Genomic DNA, 24,662 nt, shown 5'->3' on the forward strand with positions numbered 1-24,662 from the left:
TAACGAGTACTTGTCATAAAAGTCGGTTTTAATAAAATAGAGATGCATATTAAAACTTTAGTTTATAAAATAGCATAAGCTAAAACTATATTAGAAATCATGTAAACTCACGTCTCAACTTTCACAGTTAACTAGCTATTTTAGTCTGACTGACTCCAGTGGCCAACTACTATCAATTATATAATGACCAAATACAACCAGAAACAAATGTTCAGTCTTACCTGTGAAAGGTTTTTCCCCGAGACCGATTTTCAATTGTGCAGCGATTTGTACAGCCCCAAGCAGCACACGAAGCAGGCATTTTCTCAATTTCAGTTATGACCATTATGGGAACATTGCCCCGCACTTTTTTTATAATTTTATTTAAGAACTTGTAAACACTACAAAAAACAGGCATTAACAACAAAGCTCCAAAGATAAATGAAAAAAAAAAAAAAAAAGAGCATTCACAAGACGCCAAACAGACTCAAAATATGTAACAGCAGAATTACCTTTTACATTTTTCACAAGTTTAAGAGACTTCATTAAAAGAATTAGTTCGTTACAGAAAACCTTATATAAAGGAGGAGATTTGGACAGTCGAGATTTGTGAATAAAGAATTTACCATTCAGGATAATGAAGTTTACAAAATTGTCAATATTTTTGTCTTCATGTTCATAATAACAAATAATATCTCTCAGGTTTAAAGTTATCGTTGATCTAACTTTGGCAGAGAAAGTGAGAAAACAGTCTTTCCAAAATGACTGTATACTGTGACAATCAAAAAACAAATGGCGTAGAGACTCCTCAGTACAATTACAGAAAGAGCATTCTTTCCCCAACATCAATAAACTTAGAGAGTAAGATATTAGTTGGATATATTTTATGTAGTATCTTAAGGTGAATTTCTCTTACTTTATTTGAAATACAAAATTTGTAAGGTAACAGCCATGCTTTTCTCCAAATAACATCTCTAAGAAGGGAATTCCAGTAAAATTTTCCTCTTGGAGTAATTTTCTTTTTTTCATGAAAGACTTGTCTAATATCTTTGTTAGTGCACTTTTTATCAAATACATTTTTGCCATTTATAAAAAAAAATTACAGTCTTTATTATCTACAATATAATAAGACAGATGGCTGGTCATCAAATTAATAAGTCCAGAAGGGATAGCTCTAACTACTGTGACAAATTCTTTATATTTTATAGGAAAATTGTACTTACACATAAAAGAATCATAAGAATAAATGTTTTGTGTTGAATCAAATAATCACAAATTTAAACCATGATCCAACCATTTTTCCAAATATATACTCTTGCCTTTTAATTGTAATCAACTCGTTATTCCAAATTTTCATTTTGTGAGGAGAAAAATTTTGTACAAAACACAGTTTCAATGCTAAGAGACCATTTCAGACAATTTTATGAGTAATTTGGTAGGCGAAAAATTACAGGATAAAAGAAAATTAAGACCACCCACTTTCTTAAAAACATTATGAGGAATGAAAAACCAAATAGAATCAGGATCATCAATACACTTTTTTATCCAATTGATCTTAAAAGTATATCCACATAGTCCAACATTTCAAAACCTCCTTCAGATTTCTTCCCTGCTAATAGGGATTTTTTAAGATGGTGGTGTTTGTTTTTCCAACAAAAAATAACCAGCAACCTATTAATTTCTTTACAGGTAGAATCCTGAGCGAATAAAGAAAGGCCAGGAAAAATAAACCTAGACAAACCTTCTGCCAAAACTCTTCCTAAAGTTGACAAATCTCTCCGTAACCAATTATCAAAAATCAATTTTGTTTTCTTAATTTTGTTGTTAAAATTAAATTGCTGCCTAACTGACATGTTTTTAGAAATATAAATTCCTACTTGACACAATCCTTAACTGGAAAGTTAAACATTGATTGTTCAGATGAGTCATGTACAGGGCTGGGTTTCCCAATAACGATGTATCTTAGCTCTTAAGAGCGCTTTCTACGTGCAAGGTTACGAACGCTCGCTGCAATTCCACGTGCGTTTCCCAAAAATGCCCTTAACATGAACGCGCGAGAACGCGCTCTACGTGCTACTTAAGAGTCGCTGTCCATTTGCGAAGTGCTGAAATATAAGGAATATAAGGAATCGTGTCCTCTGAACGTTTCACCTAATAATCGTCATCTGATGTGGATTAGCAATCAAGACACGTCTATATAAAGCAACTACCTACAGGCTGAGGCACTGATAAAATGGCTGAACAAAAAAAACAAGAAAAGATACCTTTCAAAAAGATGAAGTAAATGTTCTTCTAGAGGAGGTGGAGCGGAATAAAGATGTTGTTTTCACCAGATTTAAAGGACATCATACAAATAAGGAGAAACAAAACATCTGGGAGGACATTGCTACTAAATTAACAGCAACCAGGGGGGTTAAAAGATCGGGTAAGGAGGTCCGCAAGTATTTTGCAAGTCTGGCAAAAAGGAAGAGGGCACTGCAGAGGACTGCAATTAAAAAAACAGGTGGTGGGACCAACGAGTCCCCCCTTCTCACAGCAGAGGAAGAGAAGGCCTTGTCAATACTTGGCACAAGTGCTTCAGATGGCATTAGTGGTGGTATTGACATCCATGGAGCAATAGGGTTAACTCAACCTGAGCCTGAGCCTGAGCCAGGTCCTTCATGTTCAGAGGAGCTATTTTCACCTGCCATCTCCCAGCACATACCATCTCCTACTCCTCCAAACAACCCTCCCAGGCCTCAGCCTCCATCTTCAGTTGTCCAGACTGCAGCCACAACACCTCAGCAGTTTGATATGTGTACTTGTAGTCAGGACTTAGTTCAGCTGGAGAGGGAGAAACTAGATGTCTTGAAAGACATTAGGCAATCCCTTAAAGAAGCCAACGAGAGGGATACCAGTTTTCAACAGCAGCTCATTGAGCTCAAGAAGGCCAAGCTGGCCTTAGAAGAGAGGAGACTTGCACTAGAGGAGATTAAATTTGCAAGGCCCTCCATTTCTGTGCCAATTATCTTGCCAGATACCTCTATCTCACTTCTTGTGTAATGTGAAATGTTTTCTATATGTAGTTATGACTCATCCCACTGTACAATGTCTTCTGCAGGTCCTGGGGAACTGAATTACCCAAATGAATAAAACTATGTTATTGCATTGTTTTTGATGTCCATGTGTTTGTTGAACCACACATGGCCTAAGGCCCAATGAAATACCATAGGAAATCTTATGAGTTCTTTCAAGTGTTTCTGAAGTGAATGGTTAATGATTATTTCATAAGCATGTAAGTTTCAATATTACTAATATATAAAGTCTATATATTAAAGGTGAAATATATGTACTTCATCTAGCCAATACATTTCTACAGGTACAGACACAAAAAAAAAAAGTTTATTGCAGACATGTCTCACCAGCACTGTTCTATGTATACATATTAAAGGGGTACTTCACCCCTGGAAAGATGAATGTGTATTTAAAATTGGTCATTTATGTAGTAGAAATGTGAAATTATTTTTGAATTTGGAGCTTTCTAGACTGAGAAAAGGCAGAAAATGTATTTTTGACTAATGTGGATGAAAGACAACAACTCCCAGAATGCACTTGTTTTGCTACCCTTGCGAGGCCACGCCCAAACCACGCCTATCGGTTACAGGCGGCATTACCAGGAAAATTCAAACAACTAGGCTTGCTTTGTTACATATTTATTCTATAAATCGTGAGTTAGTTCATACATTTACAGCGAAATGGTGCTAAATTGCTTTGTACCTGGATGTACACCGAAAACCAGGAAAGGACAAGTAAGTTTCCATCATTTTCCGATTAAGTTAAAGATTTGGAGCGATGTAAACAGTGGCTGCGGGCCATCAAACACCCGAAGTTTGGAGATGACACCGTTATAGAAAACCTAAAAAAACGCAGAATATGTAGTCTCCATTTCAAGCACGAGGACTACGAACCAAATATCTTTGCAATGAAGAGAACCATTCTGAAGGACACCGCGATACCATCGATATTCACTTTCCCAGAGGACGAACAGCCTGGGCATCTGGTACTAAGCGTATTCGCCTAGAGGTTAGACTCGCTGATACTAGACTGATAACACAGTAGCCTATATGTAGTGTTGTAGGTAGCAGTAAAACTGCAAACTTAGCAAAGTAACGTTAGATAGACAATTACATATAAGTTGACTGTTATCAAAGTAAAGCCACTGTTCTGTAAAACTGAGTTAGTCTATTTATCTATTTATGCTAACGTTACCACAAAAGCCTGTTGCTGTATTGGTTGAGATGACTGCAGAGGCCGATAAATTTGCGAGATGAACCACTGATGTAGTGCAGACAAAATAAAGTGAATTACTGTAAGCTTAAAAATATAATTGACACCCACTTTTGATAAAATCTTTGATCTATGTCCGTGAGTAACCTCAAAAGCGCATATGTATGGGCGTGGTGAAAAAATGCGGAACTACCTGCTATTACTGGCTGTAGTTTTATGCCTCTGGCCAACAAAGCCTCCGATGACGCAAAATGACGATTTTTGCGTCATCAGAGGCTTTTTTACAGAATAAAAATGCATAAATCTCTGATCTCGGGCTGATATGAAGGGGGAAAGCACGCTAATTCGAAAATACTAGTGGTATTCTACTAATACAAAGCTTAATGCTAAATCCTGAAGTAACCCTTTAAGAAGCACAAATTCTGGTCATTCCAAACAGATGATAGATTAAAGGAATATGTAATCTATACAATTTCTAAGCATGCCACACCTTCACTTTCTTCAGGGCAGGGCCTAATGTGATTACTGAAATTGGTGACAAGCAGTGGGATACGTGAACACTATCACAGCCTGATAACCTTCACATGGTTCCTTCAAAGTTAGTATAGTATATAGAGTTTACACCTCAGTAGACTTGCAAAGGAAATCATGGCTGCACTACAGCGTGTTCTTCAGTTAAGGTTCAGAGGAAGACAAAGACAGAGACGACCACGAAGTAGATTGGTGACATTAAATGCCTTCATTAGACAGCATCAAAACCCCTTGAATATGCTTGATGACATGGCTATAATTGGGAGATACCGTCTGCCAAGGGAACAAATAGCCCAACTGCTAAATAGCATCGGACCTCAGCTGATGCGTGCCACCAGGAGAAATTTTGCCTTGTCCCCTGAAGTCCAACTCTTAGCAGCATTGAGATTTTATGCAACAGGCAGTTTTCTCCAGGTACTTGGTGATGGGCTTGGATTAAGTAAAGCATCAGTGTCAAGAGCTGTTCAAGCGGTCACCAATGCATTACTTCCACTTGCTGTGGAACACATTAAATTTCCATCATTAAGACAGGACATCACAGAAATACAACAGTATTTTGTAACACATCATCACATCCCACAGGTCATCGGAGTGATCGATGGTACCTTGATCCCGATCCTTACACCATCTGTGGATGGCCATGTATATATATGCCGCAAAGGTTATGCAGCTGTCAACTGCCAGGTGATCTGTGACCATAAGGGTTTGATCACAGACATTGTGGCAAGGTGGCCCGGAAGCACACACGACTCCTTCATGTTCACCAATTCATCTGTGGGTCAGGAGGCACAAAACTCACAGGGACAGTGGAGGCTGCTTGGGGACAGTGGTTACCCACTGAGGCTATATCTCTTCACCCCTGTGGCTAATCCTATGAATGACAGGGACACAGATTTCAACGAAGCACACCGTGTTGCACGTAGTATCGTGGAACGCACAATAGGGAGGTGGAAGATGCGCTTTCGGGCTATTCACCAGTCCAGCGGTGGTCTTCTTTTTGCTCCACAAAAGTGCTGTGCAGTAATAATAGTAACAGCTATGTTGCACAACATTGCGGTGCAGATGAAAGTGCCCTTACTTAACAGGGAAGAAGATGAAGAGGTGGCGGAGGAGGAGGAGGAGGAGGACGACGACGAATATGGCATGGGACCACATGCTGGCCAACCAAGAAATGTCCAATACATGGCTGGTTTTCGTGCACGTCAGCAAGTCATTGACAGATTTTTTTGAGTTTATCTCTATTTTTCCCAGTCTTTGAAGTATATTTCCTACATATTTTATAAATGTTTTGTTGTTGTTGTCATTTAATTTAGATGTGTATTTATATATTTTTTTGTTTGTTACCTGCCCTCATTAAAAAAACAAAACAAACAAAAAAACAATAAAGTGTACAATAAAGTACAATAAAAACCTTATATTATCACAGTGCACTTGAATAAAGTTAAAGGTGTAATCTGCCGGTTGTCCTGTAGGTGACCTCATAACTCTGTCTTCTTACGATGCACTTAGGGCTTTACGATTACTCCAGAGCACTCGTAGATCTACGATCATTTTCAAGTGCTACTTAAGTTACGATGCTTTTTGGAAACAGACCTTAATATTAAGATCACTCGTACGATCGTTTCTACGATCAACTTAGGCTTACGATGCTTTTGGGAAACGCAGCCCAGGAAGAATTTCACATTTAGTGAGGTTTAAACAGAGACCTGAGGCATCAGAAAAAGTCTGATTGCCTTACTGATTTGACTCTTATCTTTTAAAAAATTAAGTTGTATCATCAGCTAATTGTGAAATTCTTATTTCTTTATTAAATAATGTTATACCCACAAAAACCTGGGTTTTTAACTATACTAATTGAAAATAGCTCCACTACAATCAAAAACAAAAAGGAGAGATTGGGCGACCCTGTCTTACCCCTCTCTTAATAAAAAATCTTCTAGAAGTATTAGTTTGTAAAATAATTGAACTATTAATGCCTCCATAAAACATTTTAAGAGAAACAAAATGAGTGCATCTGGATTAACAAAGTGATTATAATAAATCCTGTTTGAAATTCACTAATTATGTTTTGTAAGCCACTTTTCAGTCTGGTTGCATATACTAACGCTAAGATTTTATAGTCAACATTTAATAAAGTAATTGGTCTCCAATTGGTGTTTTTGGGTGGAAAGCGGTCAACTGAATCATCCGGAGCATCATTAAAGTCACCCCCTATAATTATATATCCTTCCTTGTACTTCTTTTTTAGGTTTGTTAATTTTTGGCAAATTGTCTTAAACATTTCTAGAATATGTGCTCGAACGTTGAAACTATAAACATTGCAAATAATTAGAATATAATTATCCAATCTGAGAGCCATTATAATCCATCTTCCATTTTCCGAACGAATAGTTTCCAAAACATCACCTTTAAATTTGTTAAAGAAAATAGCAACACCAGCAGAGTGACTGGACCCATGACTAAAAACAGTTAAATCTCCCCATTGGGTTTTGCAGAAGTTGGTATCAGAATCACAAGAATGAGTCTCTTGGAAAAGAAGAATTTGAGCCTCTGTATGTCTTGCAAAAAGAAATATAGCTTTCCTTTTAATGGCGTCGCGAATGCCTCGAACATTTAAAGAAACAAATTTGAACTTACCAAACTTGTGATCAGCCGTTACAAAAGGGATTGACTAAACAATGAATTATAAGAATAAACTTTGGAGAAAGTGAAAACTGAGAAACCATGAAACATTAAAACATTCAAAACACTTGCTCTGATCCCGATTTATATCGAAACGTTCCGCACAAGACAGCTGTCAGCCATCCGCTCAGGTAACATCTGGAACACTGATGCGTTCCCCTTCAATGAAGGCAAATCCTCCTCGAAAGCCGGCCTTCTTGCCCTCTTCTCTCGCACGTTTCACCAGTGGCCATGCCTTCTTTCTTGCAACTCTCTCCTCCGAAGACAGATCCTCTTTGATGAACAGCCCATTCTCTTTCAGATACTGGTTATCTTTAGCATCTCTCCACACTGTGTCCCGGTAAAGGCGCATGGCGAATTGCATAATTATCACTCTGGGGCAGGGCTGGACTGGGACAAAAAAATGGCCCTGGCATTTTTGCTCAGACCGGCCCACCACAATCGGTCGGACACCACCCACCAGAGTATTACAATTAATTGGTAGAGTTATTAAAAGTACACTTAGTAAGAGTAGGATTTCTAGATGGACAATGTGCTCCATGATATAAAAGCTAGTTAACCCTTAGAACGTGGATGTAGAATACTGATAATTTTATAAAGATTTTTTTTTTTTTTTTAAATTTCCAATGAAACAGACAGCAGAAAAACTATAATTTACAATTACAAATATACTTTGTTTTAAAGAGCACAAACCCCTGTTTAAGTGTCAAACATTTACCTCTCATTGTTTAGATACTCCCTATTAAAAACAATAAAAAAGAAAACTATACTACCAAAATACTCACAAAAAACGTCCTAATAAAATGATATTCATGTTATTCACTTGCCATAAACAACCAAGTGTTCATACCAGAGTAACAGGGTACAAGAGCTACAAAACATAACTTTTTATAGCTGAAAAGTGAGATCTAGTAGACCATCATCACGACTAACAGCTATAAATAGACACCTATAGTCTCGTTGTGAAATAAACACATCGTCAGTAATATTACATTATAATAATAACCTGAATTTTTTTTTTTTTTTTTTTTTGAAAAATCAAATTGCATCATTTCAGGTTTTCTATGAGAAAGGCCGTTACTGCATAAGTGAACTCTGATAGCTACAAGGGCACTGCTAACTACAAAAAACAGTGCAAAATAACTTTTGCTGTGCTATTTGACTTTAGCTGACTGAGTGACCAGTGCAGTAGGTGACAGTCTGACTTTATAATAACGACGACGATTATGTTGTCTTATAATATTCATTCATTTAAGCATCATCGTCGTCGTCGTCGCATCATGAGTCCCTCGCTGTTAATCATGTAACTACCCTGCTTACCGCTTCTATTATACTCTCCTGTTTACTCTGTCCCTCATTGGCTTCACTGTCAGACACCTGCTGCTCCTCTGCCTTACAGGTGTCTCCTCCATGTTCTTCTATGTTCACCTGTTTTTGCACGTCAGGTACTGTAGGTTTGGAAACTGAAGCTACAGTAACCGCACTAAACATGCCAGTAATTTTTGCACGTTGAGGCATCAACCTCTAAATTTTTTGATTTTTTTTGCCCGCAACTTCTCCGCACCCCCCTTGCACTTACGCTTTTGTTTCTCCATCCTCCTAATCCAAAGATGTTCTGGCGAAACAGAGGGGACGGGCTGGAGTCTGTTAAGAGATGTGATTTGGGCCAGCCCAGTGTCAGTATGGAAAATGAACCAATGGGCCGCTGTCCCTGCTTTATGGGCCGGTCGTTGGCCAATTTTTATGTTTATTAAAAAAATCATATCATATAGCGGCCCCGCCTCAAGTGCGTCGGCCCACCGGGCATTTGCCCGGTATTCCAGATTACCAGTCCAGGCCTGCTCTGGGGCGACCATCACCTCTTTTCTGCCCCAGTCTATGAACTGAATCCACCACATCTGGAAATTTGTGCGCAATCTTTGGAGATACTTTGGAGAGGATCTTGATAACCACATCACGTACGTTGTTCTCACTGTCTGAACCACTTTCTTTAACACCGTAAATGCTTAGATCCCATCTTCTTTTGTAATTCTGCACTCCCATACACATCTCCTTTAGCTGCTTATTTTCTTGCTGCAACGCGGCAACATTTTTTTCCAGATTCAAAATCTTCTCCTTGTGGGACGTGCTCTCAATTAATAACTTGCTAACAGTGGTAGAAAGAGTGGTGATGGAAGAGGCCGTTTTTCCCATTATCTTTTCCATGGATTCAAAAGAGGAACACTTTGTAACGCTTTATCTAGAGAGAGAGATCGCTCTGGTTCCTCTGGAGCGCGCATTTTAAATTAAAAACGACCGTTGAACTGTCTTTTCATCGAGCAGGATACGTGAGTATTGCTTTTATTTTATCTCTATAAATAACATATGCAAATATTCAAACACGGCCTAAATGTTACATTTATTTGTTGTCTACAAACTGAACTAAATTGTTTGCGATCTAATGCAAAATTTACTAGCTAACGTTGTCTTTTATGTGTGCAGATCAGAACGTTAAAACGTCTTCTGGTCAGGTAAATTAAAAATATTTCAACATAACGCCAAAAGTTATAAGCCATAGTGAAGAGAAAATTACTTGAGTGATGGTTGACATTTTAGCACATTATGAACAGACAGCGATCCAGGAACAGCCCATAGCAAACGGACAGCGATTCCACTGTTAATGTTTAGTCCATTCCCAGCTAACAAAAAAAGGTCCCCAGAACGTCCCCTGAATGGCCTCTGCGAACGTCCCCCGAACGTCCATGTGTAGGGTCCTCTAGCTGTCCCGGGGACGTCCGCAAAGACGTCCTCCGGACGTTCACGGGGACGTTCACAGGACGTTCAGCGGCCATTCGGGACGTTTAGGGGACTTTCGATTAAGTCCTCTTGTTGTTTTTTATTTTACTTCTAGGTTAACAAAAGAAAACAAACACGTTGTAAGGAGCAAAATACGTGTATTTATTTATAAATTAACAGTTTTATAATTGTTGTGCTCTTTCCGTGTGTGTGTTAGGCAAACATGCAGTTGTGTGTGCACGCGCGTCTCTCATTGTCAGCTGTGGTAGTCTGATGGCAGTTTTTTCGTTGGCTTCTAACCTAAAACGACAAAATGAACACATTCAATCATGTATCAGGTATCGTTTGTCTATTAAAAACATTTGTTACTGTCAATTTGGGTTTAGTTAGACCAAGATTAGCGCACATTTGAAGATAGGCCGTAACGGTCAGCCGCGACGGACAACAACTTCAGCAAACATTTGTAAATGCAATCTTGTCATATAATTTAAAATTTACAAGATAAACAGTGGTTAAGGTAGCTAATGTCTACTAAACTAAAATTTAAAATACCATTTCGGCCGAAGAAAGAGAAAACTCAAGGCCTCATCTGAGAAAATCACCGGCAGGACCGTTAACTCTCGACGCAGCTGAGCGTTGCCATGGATACATGAGCGTACCCTAAAGAATGACGTCACTCGATCGTCACTTGCTTGTATCTCCCAGCTGTGTGGCTATATTACACTTTTTGCCACATGCTATACCTGTCTTAAGTGTAAAAATTAAAGTATTTTTTTTTTCCTAAAATAATTTTTCTTTAATAAAACAATGTTTGAGGTATTTATTGGTATAGGAATTGTCTTACCTGTGTAATTTTCCAATTTCTTTGCCAGCAAAGTGCTTTTCTATTCTTCATCTTTTCTTTGCTGCATTCATCAGTTGAAGTCAATAACATTATTTTAGAGCTCCACGGGATTAAATGTTCTTTAAGCATGGGAATGCATAATAAATTGTATAGGGTGAGTTCAGGGTGATTGGGACACTTTTTACTATTGAGATGACTTGGATAAAATTTCCCATTCAGTCTGCATTCACCCTATCTTATATAAAGCCTACTATTGAGGGGTATCATGATTTTGATGTTTAAAATGATAACTGCTGAAGGCACACATGATCTGATGACATCTTTAATTAGTTTGTAGCTTGAAGTACTCCATTATTTTTTCCATTAGGCTAACATGAAAGTTGTTCATTTTTAATATTTACTTCATTTTACAATGAATGGTCATTGTACAGAAACGTCCACTTTTCTGTCCCTAGACTTACAGAAATCTTACACCTGAAAACACTTCAGGATTAAATTTTTATTTAATCCTTTTTTTATTTTTAATTTTTTATTATTTTAATATGAAACAATATGTTATTTGAACAATTAAACCTTCTTGAGCCATCAACGTGGCAATATTCATTTTTTAATTGTAAAAATCCCAAACACCACAGAAGTGCTCATCCCCACAGTCATGTACAGAGGGAAAGTGCTTTATTTTGAGCTCAGAAACAGTTTTTCTACCATTTCAAATACAAGAATGTATGCATAGCTATCAAATATATTATGTAAACTACATTAAAAAACAAAACAAAAAAAATGCTGAATAAATATTGTAAAATATATAATGAACCCCTGGTGTTGTGTCACTGGTGTTTCCTTTAACAAAAATCTCTTTGTTTGAAAGAAAAAATCACACTGATGACATCACTTGACTTCCTTCTTCCTATTTCCTGAAGATCAATGAAGAAAGGCCAATGGAAAGTCTCTTTTCAGTTATCAGAAATTTTAATTAGAAAATCATAATTTAATATGAAGCTTTTAGTTGAAGTCACTGGTGTGACCTACTTTATTGTTAGAGATTTTTTAAAAACTAGAATACAAATGGATTAAACTACTTAATTTAGTGAATATATCATGATTGACAACATGTGGATTGATACCTTGCAGCAGCCATTTTGTAAAACACATTCTTCATGAAAAATGTCACTGGTGTTACCCATATAGATAAACTTTATTCAAAGCTAAAGTTCTTTTGCATAAAATAGCACTAAGATTACATGATTATAACTCTTCTTTCTCATTGTTAATCCTCCTTTGGTCAGATATGGCTAAATTAAAGGTATATGGCTAAATTGAGCACAGCTGAGAAGCAGCGACTATACAGACAGCATATTTTACAGACATTTTTAAAATGTTTATGATCCTCTGACTGCTTCCACTAATGTCAATGATAAGTCTTTGATTGTATACCAAATGTAAAAATTAAGTCCCATCTAGGCTACTTAATTATAGTTGACGAATAAGGATCTTTGGTCTTACACATATGTCACTGGTGATTCATTGTGTCACTGGTGTTACTGTTTTTGTCTGTCACATTAAATAAAATGTGTCATATGTGACATGATAATAATTTTACACCCATTGAATTCTGCTACACTCAAGAATTAAGATGTAAAGAATTGCATCATTACTCGTTTATAACCGTTTTTCAAATATTTTCATTGTTATAGCAAATACATGGTTGTGAATTTGAATTAACATCATTCAATCACACTTTTAACTAACCTGATTAAAATAAAAAAAAAACTCTTATTTTTTGCATTATCATTATTTTTTCTGTAACTCTGACTGCATGTTCTGAAAAAAATTGAGAAATAATATTTCATAAAAACGTTTAAAAATGCCAGAGAAGTACATGCTGTCTTTAAATGCATGCAAAAATAAAATAAAATAAAAATAAAAATCATAAAGCTGTCATTTGTATTCATAAAGTCAATGTGTAATATAATGTGGTGTACGTTAAACGTTAGAAAAAGAAATACATTTTAAGACATTTTAGAATGACCCGAATTCAAATAGACCTACTATTTTTAAAACCATAATATCAACCTGCACAAAAAAAACCCAAAAACAAACATGGTTTCTATAAAATCCATTATCATATTTAAAGTGATTTTTTTAAGGAACACGACCTCTTTTAAATCCAAGGTTTAGTTTAATTTGTCCTTTGTCTGAGTGTCAGGTCTGTTGGTAAAAGGCAACGCATGGGCGACTGGTTTTTGCAAGTGTTGTTATGGAAATATCAGATGAGGGACGTCAGTACTTTCGCAAACTGGCAAGGACTTGAATGTCCCCCGAACGTCCGTCAGCGAACGTTACAAAGCGGACCTACTGCGGACCTTAACGGACGTTCACAACGTCCGGGGGACGTCCCTTGTTTGTAGGGTTTTTGGGAAAATAACATAAACACACAGAAACCATCTTAAGTGCTATCCATCGAGAAACACGGTATTGTTTACCTTGTTTATTACTACAGAAGCTGTTCTGTAGTGTAGCATGTCACATTACCCATCAAAAGCTTGGGGTCAGTAAGATTATTTTTTTTTAAATGAATCAATGCATGAATTTATACTGTACATTAATAAATACACTAATCCATGGAGCAGGGTTCGTACGGTCATGAAAAACCTGGAAAAGTCATGGAATTTTAATTATGGCAATTTCCAGGCCTGGAAAAGTTTTGGAAAAATTAATTAACCCACAAAGTTTTGGAAAAGTCATGGAAATTTATATTCGAATATAGTTAATATACTAATATTATCGAATTAGTATATTTATCGAATATAGATAATATTAGTTAAATTACAATAGTTAACGTTCGCACGATCCGTCACGTGACGTTCTCTGCGTGGGGTAACGCAGTTTCAAAAATTTTAAATTAAATTTTTTAAATTCATGATTAATCTTGCATTGCATAATGTGTGCTTATACAAACCACAAGTAAATCACATTCATATATTTAATATGGACAAAAAATTTTTGTTTGCAATTTCAAGAAGGCTATATTTACATACAACTAACCTGACAGTTGAGTCGTTCATACAGGTTTTGTAATGAAAACTAGTCTACAATTAAGAAACCCTTAGAAAATAGTAAACATTGAGTTTACATGTGATTCATTTAAAATACTTAATTTATTATTCCAATATCCAAATATGATACTAAATCCCACAGAAAAAAGGGTTTCTATTTGTAGCGTGCTGTCTTTGAATTATAAACAAGACAAACATTCGCTGAATAAAAGGTTAGCCAATACAAACATATTTATAGAAAACAGTTGACAATGAATAGAAAGGACCAATAAGAGCAAACGCATCGAGTATTCAAGAATATCAAGAAGTTAGTCATATAACGAGAGGGGTTGTGATAACTAGCGTCCGTCATTTACCGAATCTTAAAAACATGGGTGGATAGTTAAAAATCTTTTCTGACAAAAAAAAATAACACAAGCAAGAACAAATTTTAAACCAAACACGGCAATTTTCATTTTACCTCTCTGTGCGCGCACGCGTTTGTGTTTATGAGAGAGGGCTCGCGCAGCATTGAGACAACGGTCATGTTAAATGCATAAGTAACTAATGTGCTAGTTTTCATACAAAATAAGTAGGCTATGTAACATAATTAGTTACTTTAGTTAGTATTAACACAATAACGCAACACATGTAGGTTATGTTTCTCAACAATGAGAATATAAATAGACGCCTGTTTCTCAAGACTCGCGCTTGTCAGTCAGTCACACATCACAACATTTTCATAATCAGCAATTTCAATTTTATTTAGATTTGTTGTTCAACATTACTTGTACATTTTATACTCGCTTACCTTAAAGCCCAGCTAACAAAAAAAAGGTCCCCAGAACGTCCCCTGAATGGCCTCTGCGAACGTCCCCGAACGTCCATGTGTAGGGTCCTCTGGCTGTCCCGGGGACGTCCGCAAAGACGTCCTCCGGACGTTCACGGGGACGTTCACAGGACGTTCAGCGGCCATTCGGGACGTTTAGGGGACTTTCGATTAAGTCCTCTTATTGTTTTTTATTTTACTTCTAGGTTAACAAAAGAACACAAACACGTTGTAAGGAGAAAAATACATTTATTTATTTATAATAAATGACCAGTTTCATAATTGTTGTGCTCTTTCCGTGTGTGTGTGTGTGTGTGTGTGTGTGTGTGTGTGTGTGTGTGTGTGTGTATGCAGTTGTGCACGCGCGTCTCTCGTTGTCAGCTGTGGTAGTCCGATGGCAGTTTTTTCGATGGCTTCTAACCTAAAACGACAAAATGAACACATTCAATAATGTTTCAGGTATCGTTTGTCTATTAAGAAACATTTGTTACTGACAATTTGGATTCGTGAGACCAAGATTAGCGTACATTTGAAGATAGGCCGTAACGGTCAGCCGCGACGGACAACAACTTCAGCAAACGTTTGTAAATGTAATCTTGTCATATAATTTAAACTTTACAAGATAAACAGTGGTTATGGTAGCTAATGTCTGCTAAACTAAAATTTAAAATACCTTTTTGACCGACGAAAGAGAAAACTCAAGGCCTCATCTGAGAAAATCACCGGCAGGACCGTTAACTGTCGACGCAGCTGAGCGTTGCCATGGATACATGCGCGTAACCTAAATAATGACGTCACTCGATCGTCACTTGCTTGTATCTCACAGTGTGGCTATATTACACTTTTTGCCACATGCTATACCTTTCTTATGTGTAAAAATTAAAGTAATTTTTTTTAAATAACTTTTCTTTAATAAAACCATGTTTGACAGGTATTTATGGGTATAGGAATTGTCTTACCTGTGTTATTTTCCAATTTCTTTGCCAGCAAAGTGCTTTTCCATTCTTCATCTTTTCTTTGGCTGCATTCATCAGTTGAAGTCAATAACATTATTTTAGAGCTCCAGTTCAGGGTGATTGGGACACTTTTTACCATTGAGATGACTTGGATAAAATGTCCCATTCTTATATTATCCCACATCTTATATTCAGTAGCCTACTATTGGGGGGCATCATGATTTTGATGTTTAAAATGATAACTGCTGAAAGCACACATGATCTGATGACATCTTTAATTAGTTAGTAGGTTGAAGTTACTCCATTATTTTTTTCCCATAGGCTAACATGAAAGTTGTTCATTTTTAATATTTACTTCATTTTACAATGAATGGGTAATTCTACAGAAAAGTCAACTTTTCTGTCCCTTTACAGAAATATTACACTTGAAAACACTTTTTTTATATTGAAAACATTTTTTTTTAATATATTTTAATATGAAACAATATTTGAACAATTAAACCTTCTTGTGCATCAATGTGGCAGTATTTGTTTTTTAATTATAAAAATTCCAAACAGCACAGAAGTGCTCGTCCCCACAGTCATGTGGGAAAGTGCTTTATTTTGAGCTCAGAAACAGGGTTTAAATACAATAATGTATGCATAACTGTCAAATATATTATGTAAATTACATAAAAAAACAAAAACAAATGCTGAATAAATATTATAAAATATATATATATAAAAAAACCCTGGTGTTGTGTCACCGGTGTTACCTTTAACAAAAATCTCTTATTTTGAAATAAAAATCACACTGTTGACATCAATTGACTACCTTCTTCCTATTTCCTGAAGATCCATGAAGAAAGACACATGGAAAGTCCACTATCTCTTTTCAGTTATCAGAAATTTTAATTAGAAAATCATAATTTCATATGAAGCTTAGTTGAAGTCACTGGTGTGACCTACTTTATTATTAGGGAATTTTAAAAAACTAGAATACAAATGGATTAAACTACTTAATTTAGTGAATATACCATGATTGACAACATGTGGATTGATACCTTGCAGCAGCCATAAAATGCATTTTTCATGAAAAATGTCACTGGTGTTACTGTCACTGGTGTTGTTTATAGAAAAAAAAAACTTTATTCAAAGCTATTTATTTAGTTATTTTGCATAAAATAGCACTAAATAATGTGATTCTAACTTTTTTTCTTATTGTTAATCCTCCTTTGGTCAGATATGGCTAAATTGAGGGTATTTGGCTAAACTGAGAAGCTGAGAAGCAGCGATTTTACAGACAGCGTATTTTACAGACATTTTTAAAATGTTGTTTATGATCTTTTACTGACTGCTTTCACTAAGTGTCAATGAAAAGTCTTTGATTGTATAAAAAATGTAAAAAATTTAGTCTCCTCTCCTTGATTATAGTTGAAGAATAAGTAGGCTATCTTTGGTCGTATCTGTCACTGGTGATTCATTGTGTCACTGTTGTTACTGTTTTTTGTCTGTCTCATTAAATAAAATGTGTCATATGTGACATGATAATACTTTTACATTCATTGAATTCTGCTAAACTCAAGAATTAAGATGTAAAGGATTGCATTACTTGTTTATAACTGTTTTTCAAATATTTCCATTGTTATAGCAAATACATGCATAATTAAATTAGCATAATTCAATCACTTTTAACTAACCTGATTGAAAAAAAAAAAAAAACACACATAATCTCCTTATTTTTTTCATTATCTTTTTTTCTGTAACTCTGACTGCATGTGCTGAAAAAAAAAGAGAAATATCATTTTATAAAAATGTTTAAAATGCCAGAGAAGTATGGTAACACCAGTGACAAAAAAATGGTAGGCCTACATGCTGTCTTTAAATGCACAAAATAATAATAATAATAATAAATCATAAAGCTGTCATTTGTATTCATAAAGTCAATGTGTAATATAATAATGTGGTCTAAGTTTAAAACTTAGCAAAAGAAATACATTTTAAGACATTTTGTCATACCAAAAGTGGACTTTTCTGTAGAATGACCCGAATTCGACTACTATTTTTACTTGAAGTAAAACCATAATATCAACCTGCACAACAAAACAATCATGGTTTCTGTAAATCCATTATCATGTTTAAAGGGATTTTTAAGGAACACAACCTCCTTTAAATCCAGTAGGTTTAGTTTCATTTGCCCTTTGTCTGAGTTTCAAGGTGTAAGGTCTGTTGATAAAAGGCAACGCTGTTTTTTTTTTTTTACAAGTGTTGTTATGGAAATACCAGATGAGGGACGTCAGTAGGACTTTCGCAAACTGGCAAGGACTTGAATGTCCTCCGAACGTCCGTCAGCGAACGTTACAAAGCGGACCAAACGCGGACGTCCCCCGAACGTCCGGCGAACGTCTGCCAGCGAACGTTAAAAAGCGGACCAAACGCGGACGTCCCCCGAACGTCCGCCAGCGGACGTTAAAAAGAGGACCAAACGCGGACGTCCCCCGAACGTCCGTCAGCGAACGTTACAAAGCGGACCAAACGCGGACGTCCTCCGAACGTCCGTCAGCGAACGTTACAAAGCGGACCAAACGCGGACCTTAACGGACGTTCACAACGTCCGGGGGACGTCCCTTGTTTGCTGGGAGGTGCCCTAGATTGTTTTTTTACAAGATGTAATATAAGTCCTAGATGTCCCCTGAATGTGTCTGACAAGTTTCAGCTCAAAATACCCCATAGATTTTTTTAATTAATTTTTTTAACTGCCTATTTTGGGGCATCATTAACTATGCACTGATTTTTTTCAGCACGGCCCCTTTAAGAGATGCGCTTCCTCTGCCACACGAGCTCTCGACTATAATACAGTGCATTTACAAAGTTCACACAGCTAATATAACCCTCAAATGGATCTTTACAAGATGATCGTCATGCATGCTGTATGCATGCTTCGAATTATGTGAGTAAAGTATTTATTTGGATGTTTACGTTTGATTCTGAGTGAATTTGAGGCTATGCTCTGTGGCTAAAGCTAACATTACACACTGTTGGAGAGATTTATAAAGAATGAAGTTGTGTTTATGAATTATACAGACTGCAAGTGTTTAAAAATGAAAATAGCAACGACTCTCATCTCCGTGAATACAGTAATGCTGCGTTCACACCAAACGCGAATAGAGCGTCAAATTCGCGTCTACCGCGTCTAGTTTGCCGCTTGAACATTTTGAATGCATTCGCGCGTCTAGAGCGAAATAGACGCGCGTAAAAAACAAGCGTTTGAAGCGAAATTGACGCGCGTCCGAGGCGAAATCCGCTTCTTGTGGGAGGGGCAAGTGCTAGGCGGTTGCCTGTTTGCAAGATGGCTGATGTTGATCGTGCGTTCATCGAGAGAGCTACCGCTTTGTATTTGCTCTGGAGAGCAGAACAGCGGCGTAGAGGTCAGCGTCGCGGGAAGGCCGATAAACGTGTACGTGACTCAAAAGTGAAATGTGTATTTACAACTTACCAGGTAGCCCAATCTCCTCAATCGTTCCTCCATTTTGAATGAGTGACTCCGGGCGGGCCTGCCGCCACAGCAGCAAGCAGGCTCCTGATTGGTTAACGCGGCGCGAATTTACGCCAAAGTTCAAATTTTTCAACTCGGGCGTCAGACGCGAATTCGCGTCAAACGCTAAATGCACAAAAAGCACCATTCGCGCGCATCGCGCAAAACGCTCAATTCGCGTCATTCGCGCGAACTAGACGCGCGAATGAGGCGAATTCGCGTCTTCCGCGCCGCGCTAAACGCCTCATTCGCGCCGCGAGACCTCCAGACGCGCGTAAACGCGTCTTTACATTGACTTAACATTGAAATCATTCGCGCCAGACGCTCTATTCGCGTTTGGTGTGAACACAGCATAAGAAACGATGGTAACTTTAACCACATTTAACAGTATATTAGCAACATGCTAATGAAACATTTAGAAAGACAATTTACAAATATCACTAAAAATATCATGATATCATGGATCATGTCAGTTATTATTGCTCCATCTGCCATTTTTCGCTTTTGTTCTTGCTTGCTTACCTAGTCTGATGATTCAGCTGTGCACAGATCCAGACGTTAATACTGGCTGCCTCTAAATGCGTCGAATGGGCTGGCATATGCAAATATTGGGGTCATACATATTAATGGTCCCGACTGTTACGTAACAGTCGGTGTTATGTTGAGATCTGAGTGTTTTCCGGAAGTCTTTTAAACAAATGAGATTTACATAATGAGGAGGAAACAATGGGGTTTGAAACTCAATGTATGTCTTTTCCATGTACTGAACTCTTGTTATTCAACTATGCCGAGATAAATTCAAATTCTGATTCTAGGGCACCTTTAAGGTGTCAGAAGTACCATGACTGCTGTATTGTCCTCGCATGAGAATTCAGTCACAGACGGCGGGAGTGGAAGGAGGGATCGAGCGGGATTTTGTATTGCTGTCGATTTGCAGTCTCTTTTTATTGATAGGCTGTACGCATTTGTCAATCATCCCCTCTTGCTATTTAGGGAAATGAACCCAGCGCTCAGATTGGTCGAACTCTTTTGCTGGATTTGAGTACTACGCGTGCACAGAGGAGTCACCGGGTTTTTGCGTAGTATAGAATGACAAATCGTACCAGCATACTTTGAGGTCAAAATGCGTACCTGGTACGCAAAATGCGTACATGTTGGCAGGTCTGCATTTCTAACATGGGAGAGGCAGCGCTGTCTAGCCACGCTAAAGGTGCAAAGCACCAGTCTGCAGCTGCGTGCTCTATGGCGCGGGATCAGTGCCAAAATCAAGCTTCCGAACGACCGACCGACCGATCGAACGTCAAACCGAACGTCTAGTACTTTGAGCGTCTAACTGAACGTGTCAACCCACGTGACGACCTGACGTGACGCCAGCGTCTTGAAATTAACTGGTTTTTACCTAGAGGTGTAACAATACATCGATATAGATCGATACATCAATCTAATGTCTAATGATCCGATGCATCGATGCAATGCGTAAAAAATCGTTACCTGTGGGCTATTTATAGAGGCACCTTTGTTTTAACACTCTCCACATTTTCACACAATATCAGTCTATGCATTATCGCCAATGCATGAATTCTCGTTTAAACTACCTTTCAGAACTTGTGAAAGACACTCGGGACAGTAGATTGAACTGTCACTGGCTGATCGGGCCAGTGCTGAATCTTCACGAAAGTTTATAATTTGCTTGTGTTTAAAGCCTTGCAAAAAGCAGTGCGCACACATCTCAAACAGTGTCCGTTAGATCACAACACTGGAGAATAGAGTGCTATGAATCGTTCTTCACACACACAGTAACTGAAATTAAAACTGTTAAAAGAATATGGTCAATAAACTGCCGCATAAGAGCGCCGCACGCTGTTGCTCTGTGTTGCTTCAAGCACATCATTCTGCACACGGGATGCGCATAAGTGCTTTGTGCCGCTCTGTATTGGAGCCTTTATAATAAATTTGCACAATGAAAGAATATTAATAGCCTGTCTTGTTTTGTCCTACCTATAACATGTTGTTGCTTCATTAAAAACCTGCGCTATACATTTAAAAGAAATATCTTTTAATTATGTGTGTGTGTGTGTGTGTGTATGTATTCCTTGTTTATAATTTTTTTGACATTACACATTTTAGCACAGAACTAAAATACTTTATTGACTGTTGTCATGTCATAAGCTGTCATTAGATTACTGTGTGAATTTTTTCTTTTTTGGATGACCCAATCAGGGTTCAGGATGTGAAATTTTGAAATAAATGTTTGTTATATATTTTGGTTGCAGTTGTGAGTTAATAAAAAAATTAACTGGTTGTGTAAAATAGGTTCAAAATATCGAAATATTAATCGAATCGTATCGTAATCGTATCGCAGAACTTTTTGAGGTATCGGAAAATATCGAATCGCTGGCTATGAGAATCGATATTGTGTCGAATCGTGATGAACTGTCCGATTTACACCCCTATTTTTAACCATGTAAGGTGCCAAGCTGATGTGTAAAGACTATAAATGTACATTACAGGCATGAAAGTATGTGTTTTACTAGCATATAACTGTAAAAAACATCCTAGTCTTAATTTGATCCGTACAATCATGTTAACTGTTAGCTTTATTGCCTACTGTACAATATAGCCTATACCAGTCCATCAGACCTCTTTATCCTACTTCCCAGGAAATCTACAGAATACCAATCAGGTGATGTGCTCCAGGAGAGCCTTTAGTGTGGGCTGTTAAACTAAACTCTGCTGGTCGTGTCCCTGCAGGAACTAAATTGTATAGCCTTGCTTTATACACCTTTTTCCACCAGTTACTTTAAAAAAAAAAAAAATTAGTTATAGTAGTTACTTCTCACAAATAGTAGCTGAGTTAGTAACTAAGTTACTTCATTCTCAATTACCAGGGAAAGTAACTATTGGGTTACTTTTTACTTTTCTTTTTTCAAATATGTCAAATAACTTGGATGCCCTAATATTAAATATGTTAAATGAATGAAATGGACACTAAATACAATCAAATATTTTTATAAAACATTGTACCTAATCTACACTATTTTAATGTTGCTGTGGGGCAACGTGAGAGATAACTATCAAATTCAATATATTATTGTAAATATTATCATTACTATGGAACAATAAAACACAATATGGTTTAGAAGTTTTAATATTTATTGCACAGGCTACAACTGGCCAACATATAAGTCTAAAAATAAATTATGCTTGATCCTTCTTGACTTATGATCCGCTCTTATTCACGACATTAAATTTATCTGTACTGTAGGCTACTGTTGGTAGCCATTAAAGAAAACGTATTTCACATGTTTAAATAGGCCTATTATAATGTTATTTTTTAATTTCATCTATTTGATAATGAAAAGTGAACAGCATGAGTAAGATGCATCATATGATGCCAATATATCGGGAGTCATGAAGTGGGTCAGACATGATTTTGACCACTTCATTAAGTTTTGTTTTGTAGAAAGCCTTTCTTAAATTGAATTTCGTTTTGTAAAAAATGTATCTTAATTTAAATCAATGTTTCATCAACCAATTGCCTAGATTTAATAAATAAGAAGCAAATAAAGTAGACAATATAATCATGGCAGGCGTGGGCGCGGGCGCGATCACTGGCGCGTGAACTGGAGCGCGACTTATAGGCTAAATGAACCGAGACTCAGTATAGTCTGCTTGACTCACAGACATGAGAAATATATCTATAGAAAGCTTGACATGTCTACTTTTATGTAGTCAAATTGGTGTGGTTCTAAAAACAAAGTATGGTCATATCAAATAGGCCTACTGATTAAAAAAAAAAAACAAAGAAGAAATTGTTGTTGTTGCAGGGGCAGTATTTTATAATTACTTTATAATTGTTTTATAGGCCTAATTATAAATAAATAGGGTTAGGGTCTTAATAATTTGATAATAAGCATAAAGGAATCTTGCAGCTATTCTGTTTCTATAAGTTAAATAATATGATCAAGTCACTGCTCTGTAACAAATTAGAATGAAAAAAAAATAAATTGTAAAAGTTTTTGGCCAATCAAATCAAACTTGGAACGTGTTACGTGAAATAAATATATGATATTTCGCTAGGTGGCGACAAGTGTCTGATAAAATGTATTTTATGTATCATTGTATCATTTATTCAAGAGATCCGTTCAAAAACTCAAGGCTATGGAAATAAGTCTGTTGTTTATCCTTTTGATATTTCATTTTAAAAAGTGACTGTCTGTCGTGTTCTGATCTACCCCTTTACATTTCCCTTCATTTGTAAAATTCAAAATTCACCTCTGCAATTCTTCAATTCATGACACATTAAAAAAAGTCTAATAGAAATGTATAGAAAATATGCTTGACACTTGACAGTTTATGGCAACTAGTTCAACCATTTTGCATTAAATGACTCATGCAAGGAACTAATGTTTTAAGGGGTAAAACTATTAATCAGGGAACAAATATCATATTTAATCTAAATGACAATTGATGAATTAGGAAACAGCAGACACACAATCAATTGCATGACTGTACCAAAGAATTTTCAATTTTTTTTTTCAAGAGAATGAGAAATTGCTTTTATGATAGCCTACACAAGACTAGTATGTATTTTTCATGTCTGATAATAAAATAAAAACACAGCAACACACTTCTACAGAATGTAAAGTATAAGTTATATAGACAATATATTTTCTAAAAGGCATGCCTCAATATTGACTTTTGAGCTTGGGTAGGGTACATAGCCTACCTTTAATCAACCAAATCAATCCTAGTTTTTATTTGTGTGTGTAGACAGATAATTTTACAGATAATTAAAGATAATTTTGTCACCAAATCTCATTCAACTGAGATGAAGGAAAGAGGGTAAGAGCAACTGTCCACTAAAGGAATTGTAATGTTAAACTTTCATTCAAAAACATTTTAAAGGCTCTCCTGAGGCTTCACATGATATCAACTGAATATTCTGTTGATTTCATGGGAAAAAGGATAAAGATATACTATATAGGCAATTACAATAATTAACAATTTATTAATTTAGAGTGTCTTGCATGGACTGTGAACATTGCAGCAGGAAATAAAATTAACAATAACAACAAGTTAGAATGACAATATAGGTCAAATTAAGAATATAGAATGTCTGTGGACAGTCTGCTTTTTGAAAGTAAAACAATGGAGGAGCATATGGATTCAGGAAAGAAATATGTTTGTGTTAGTGTTGTTTTAGATGTGTATTGCCTGTAATGTCCAGGATTTAGTATTTAGGTATAAA

At 36.6% G+C, this 24,662-nt stretch overlaps 1 protein-coding gene across 1 annotated transcript; it reads left to right on the top strand.

Moving 5' to 3' along the window:
• Positions 1 to 5,025: 5,025 nt before the first annotated feature.
• Positions 5,026 to 6,006, top strand: LOC125244386 (putative nuclease HARBI1). The gene has a single exon (XM_048154476.1). It carries the CDS (start codon positions 5,026 to 5,028, stop codon positions 6,004 to 6,006), a length of 981 nt encoding a protein of 326 aa, XP_048010433.1.
• Positions 6,007 to 24,662: the final 18,656 nt, after the last annotated feature.

The sequence above is a fragment of the Megalobrama amblycephala genome, linkage group LG14 (assembly GCF_018812025.1).
Source record: "Megalobrama amblycephala isolate DHTTF-2021 linkage group LG14, ASM1881202v1, whole genome shotgun sequence".
NCBI lineage: Eukaryota > Metazoa > Chordata > Actinopteri > Cypriniformes > Xenocyprididae > Megalobrama > Megalobrama amblycephala.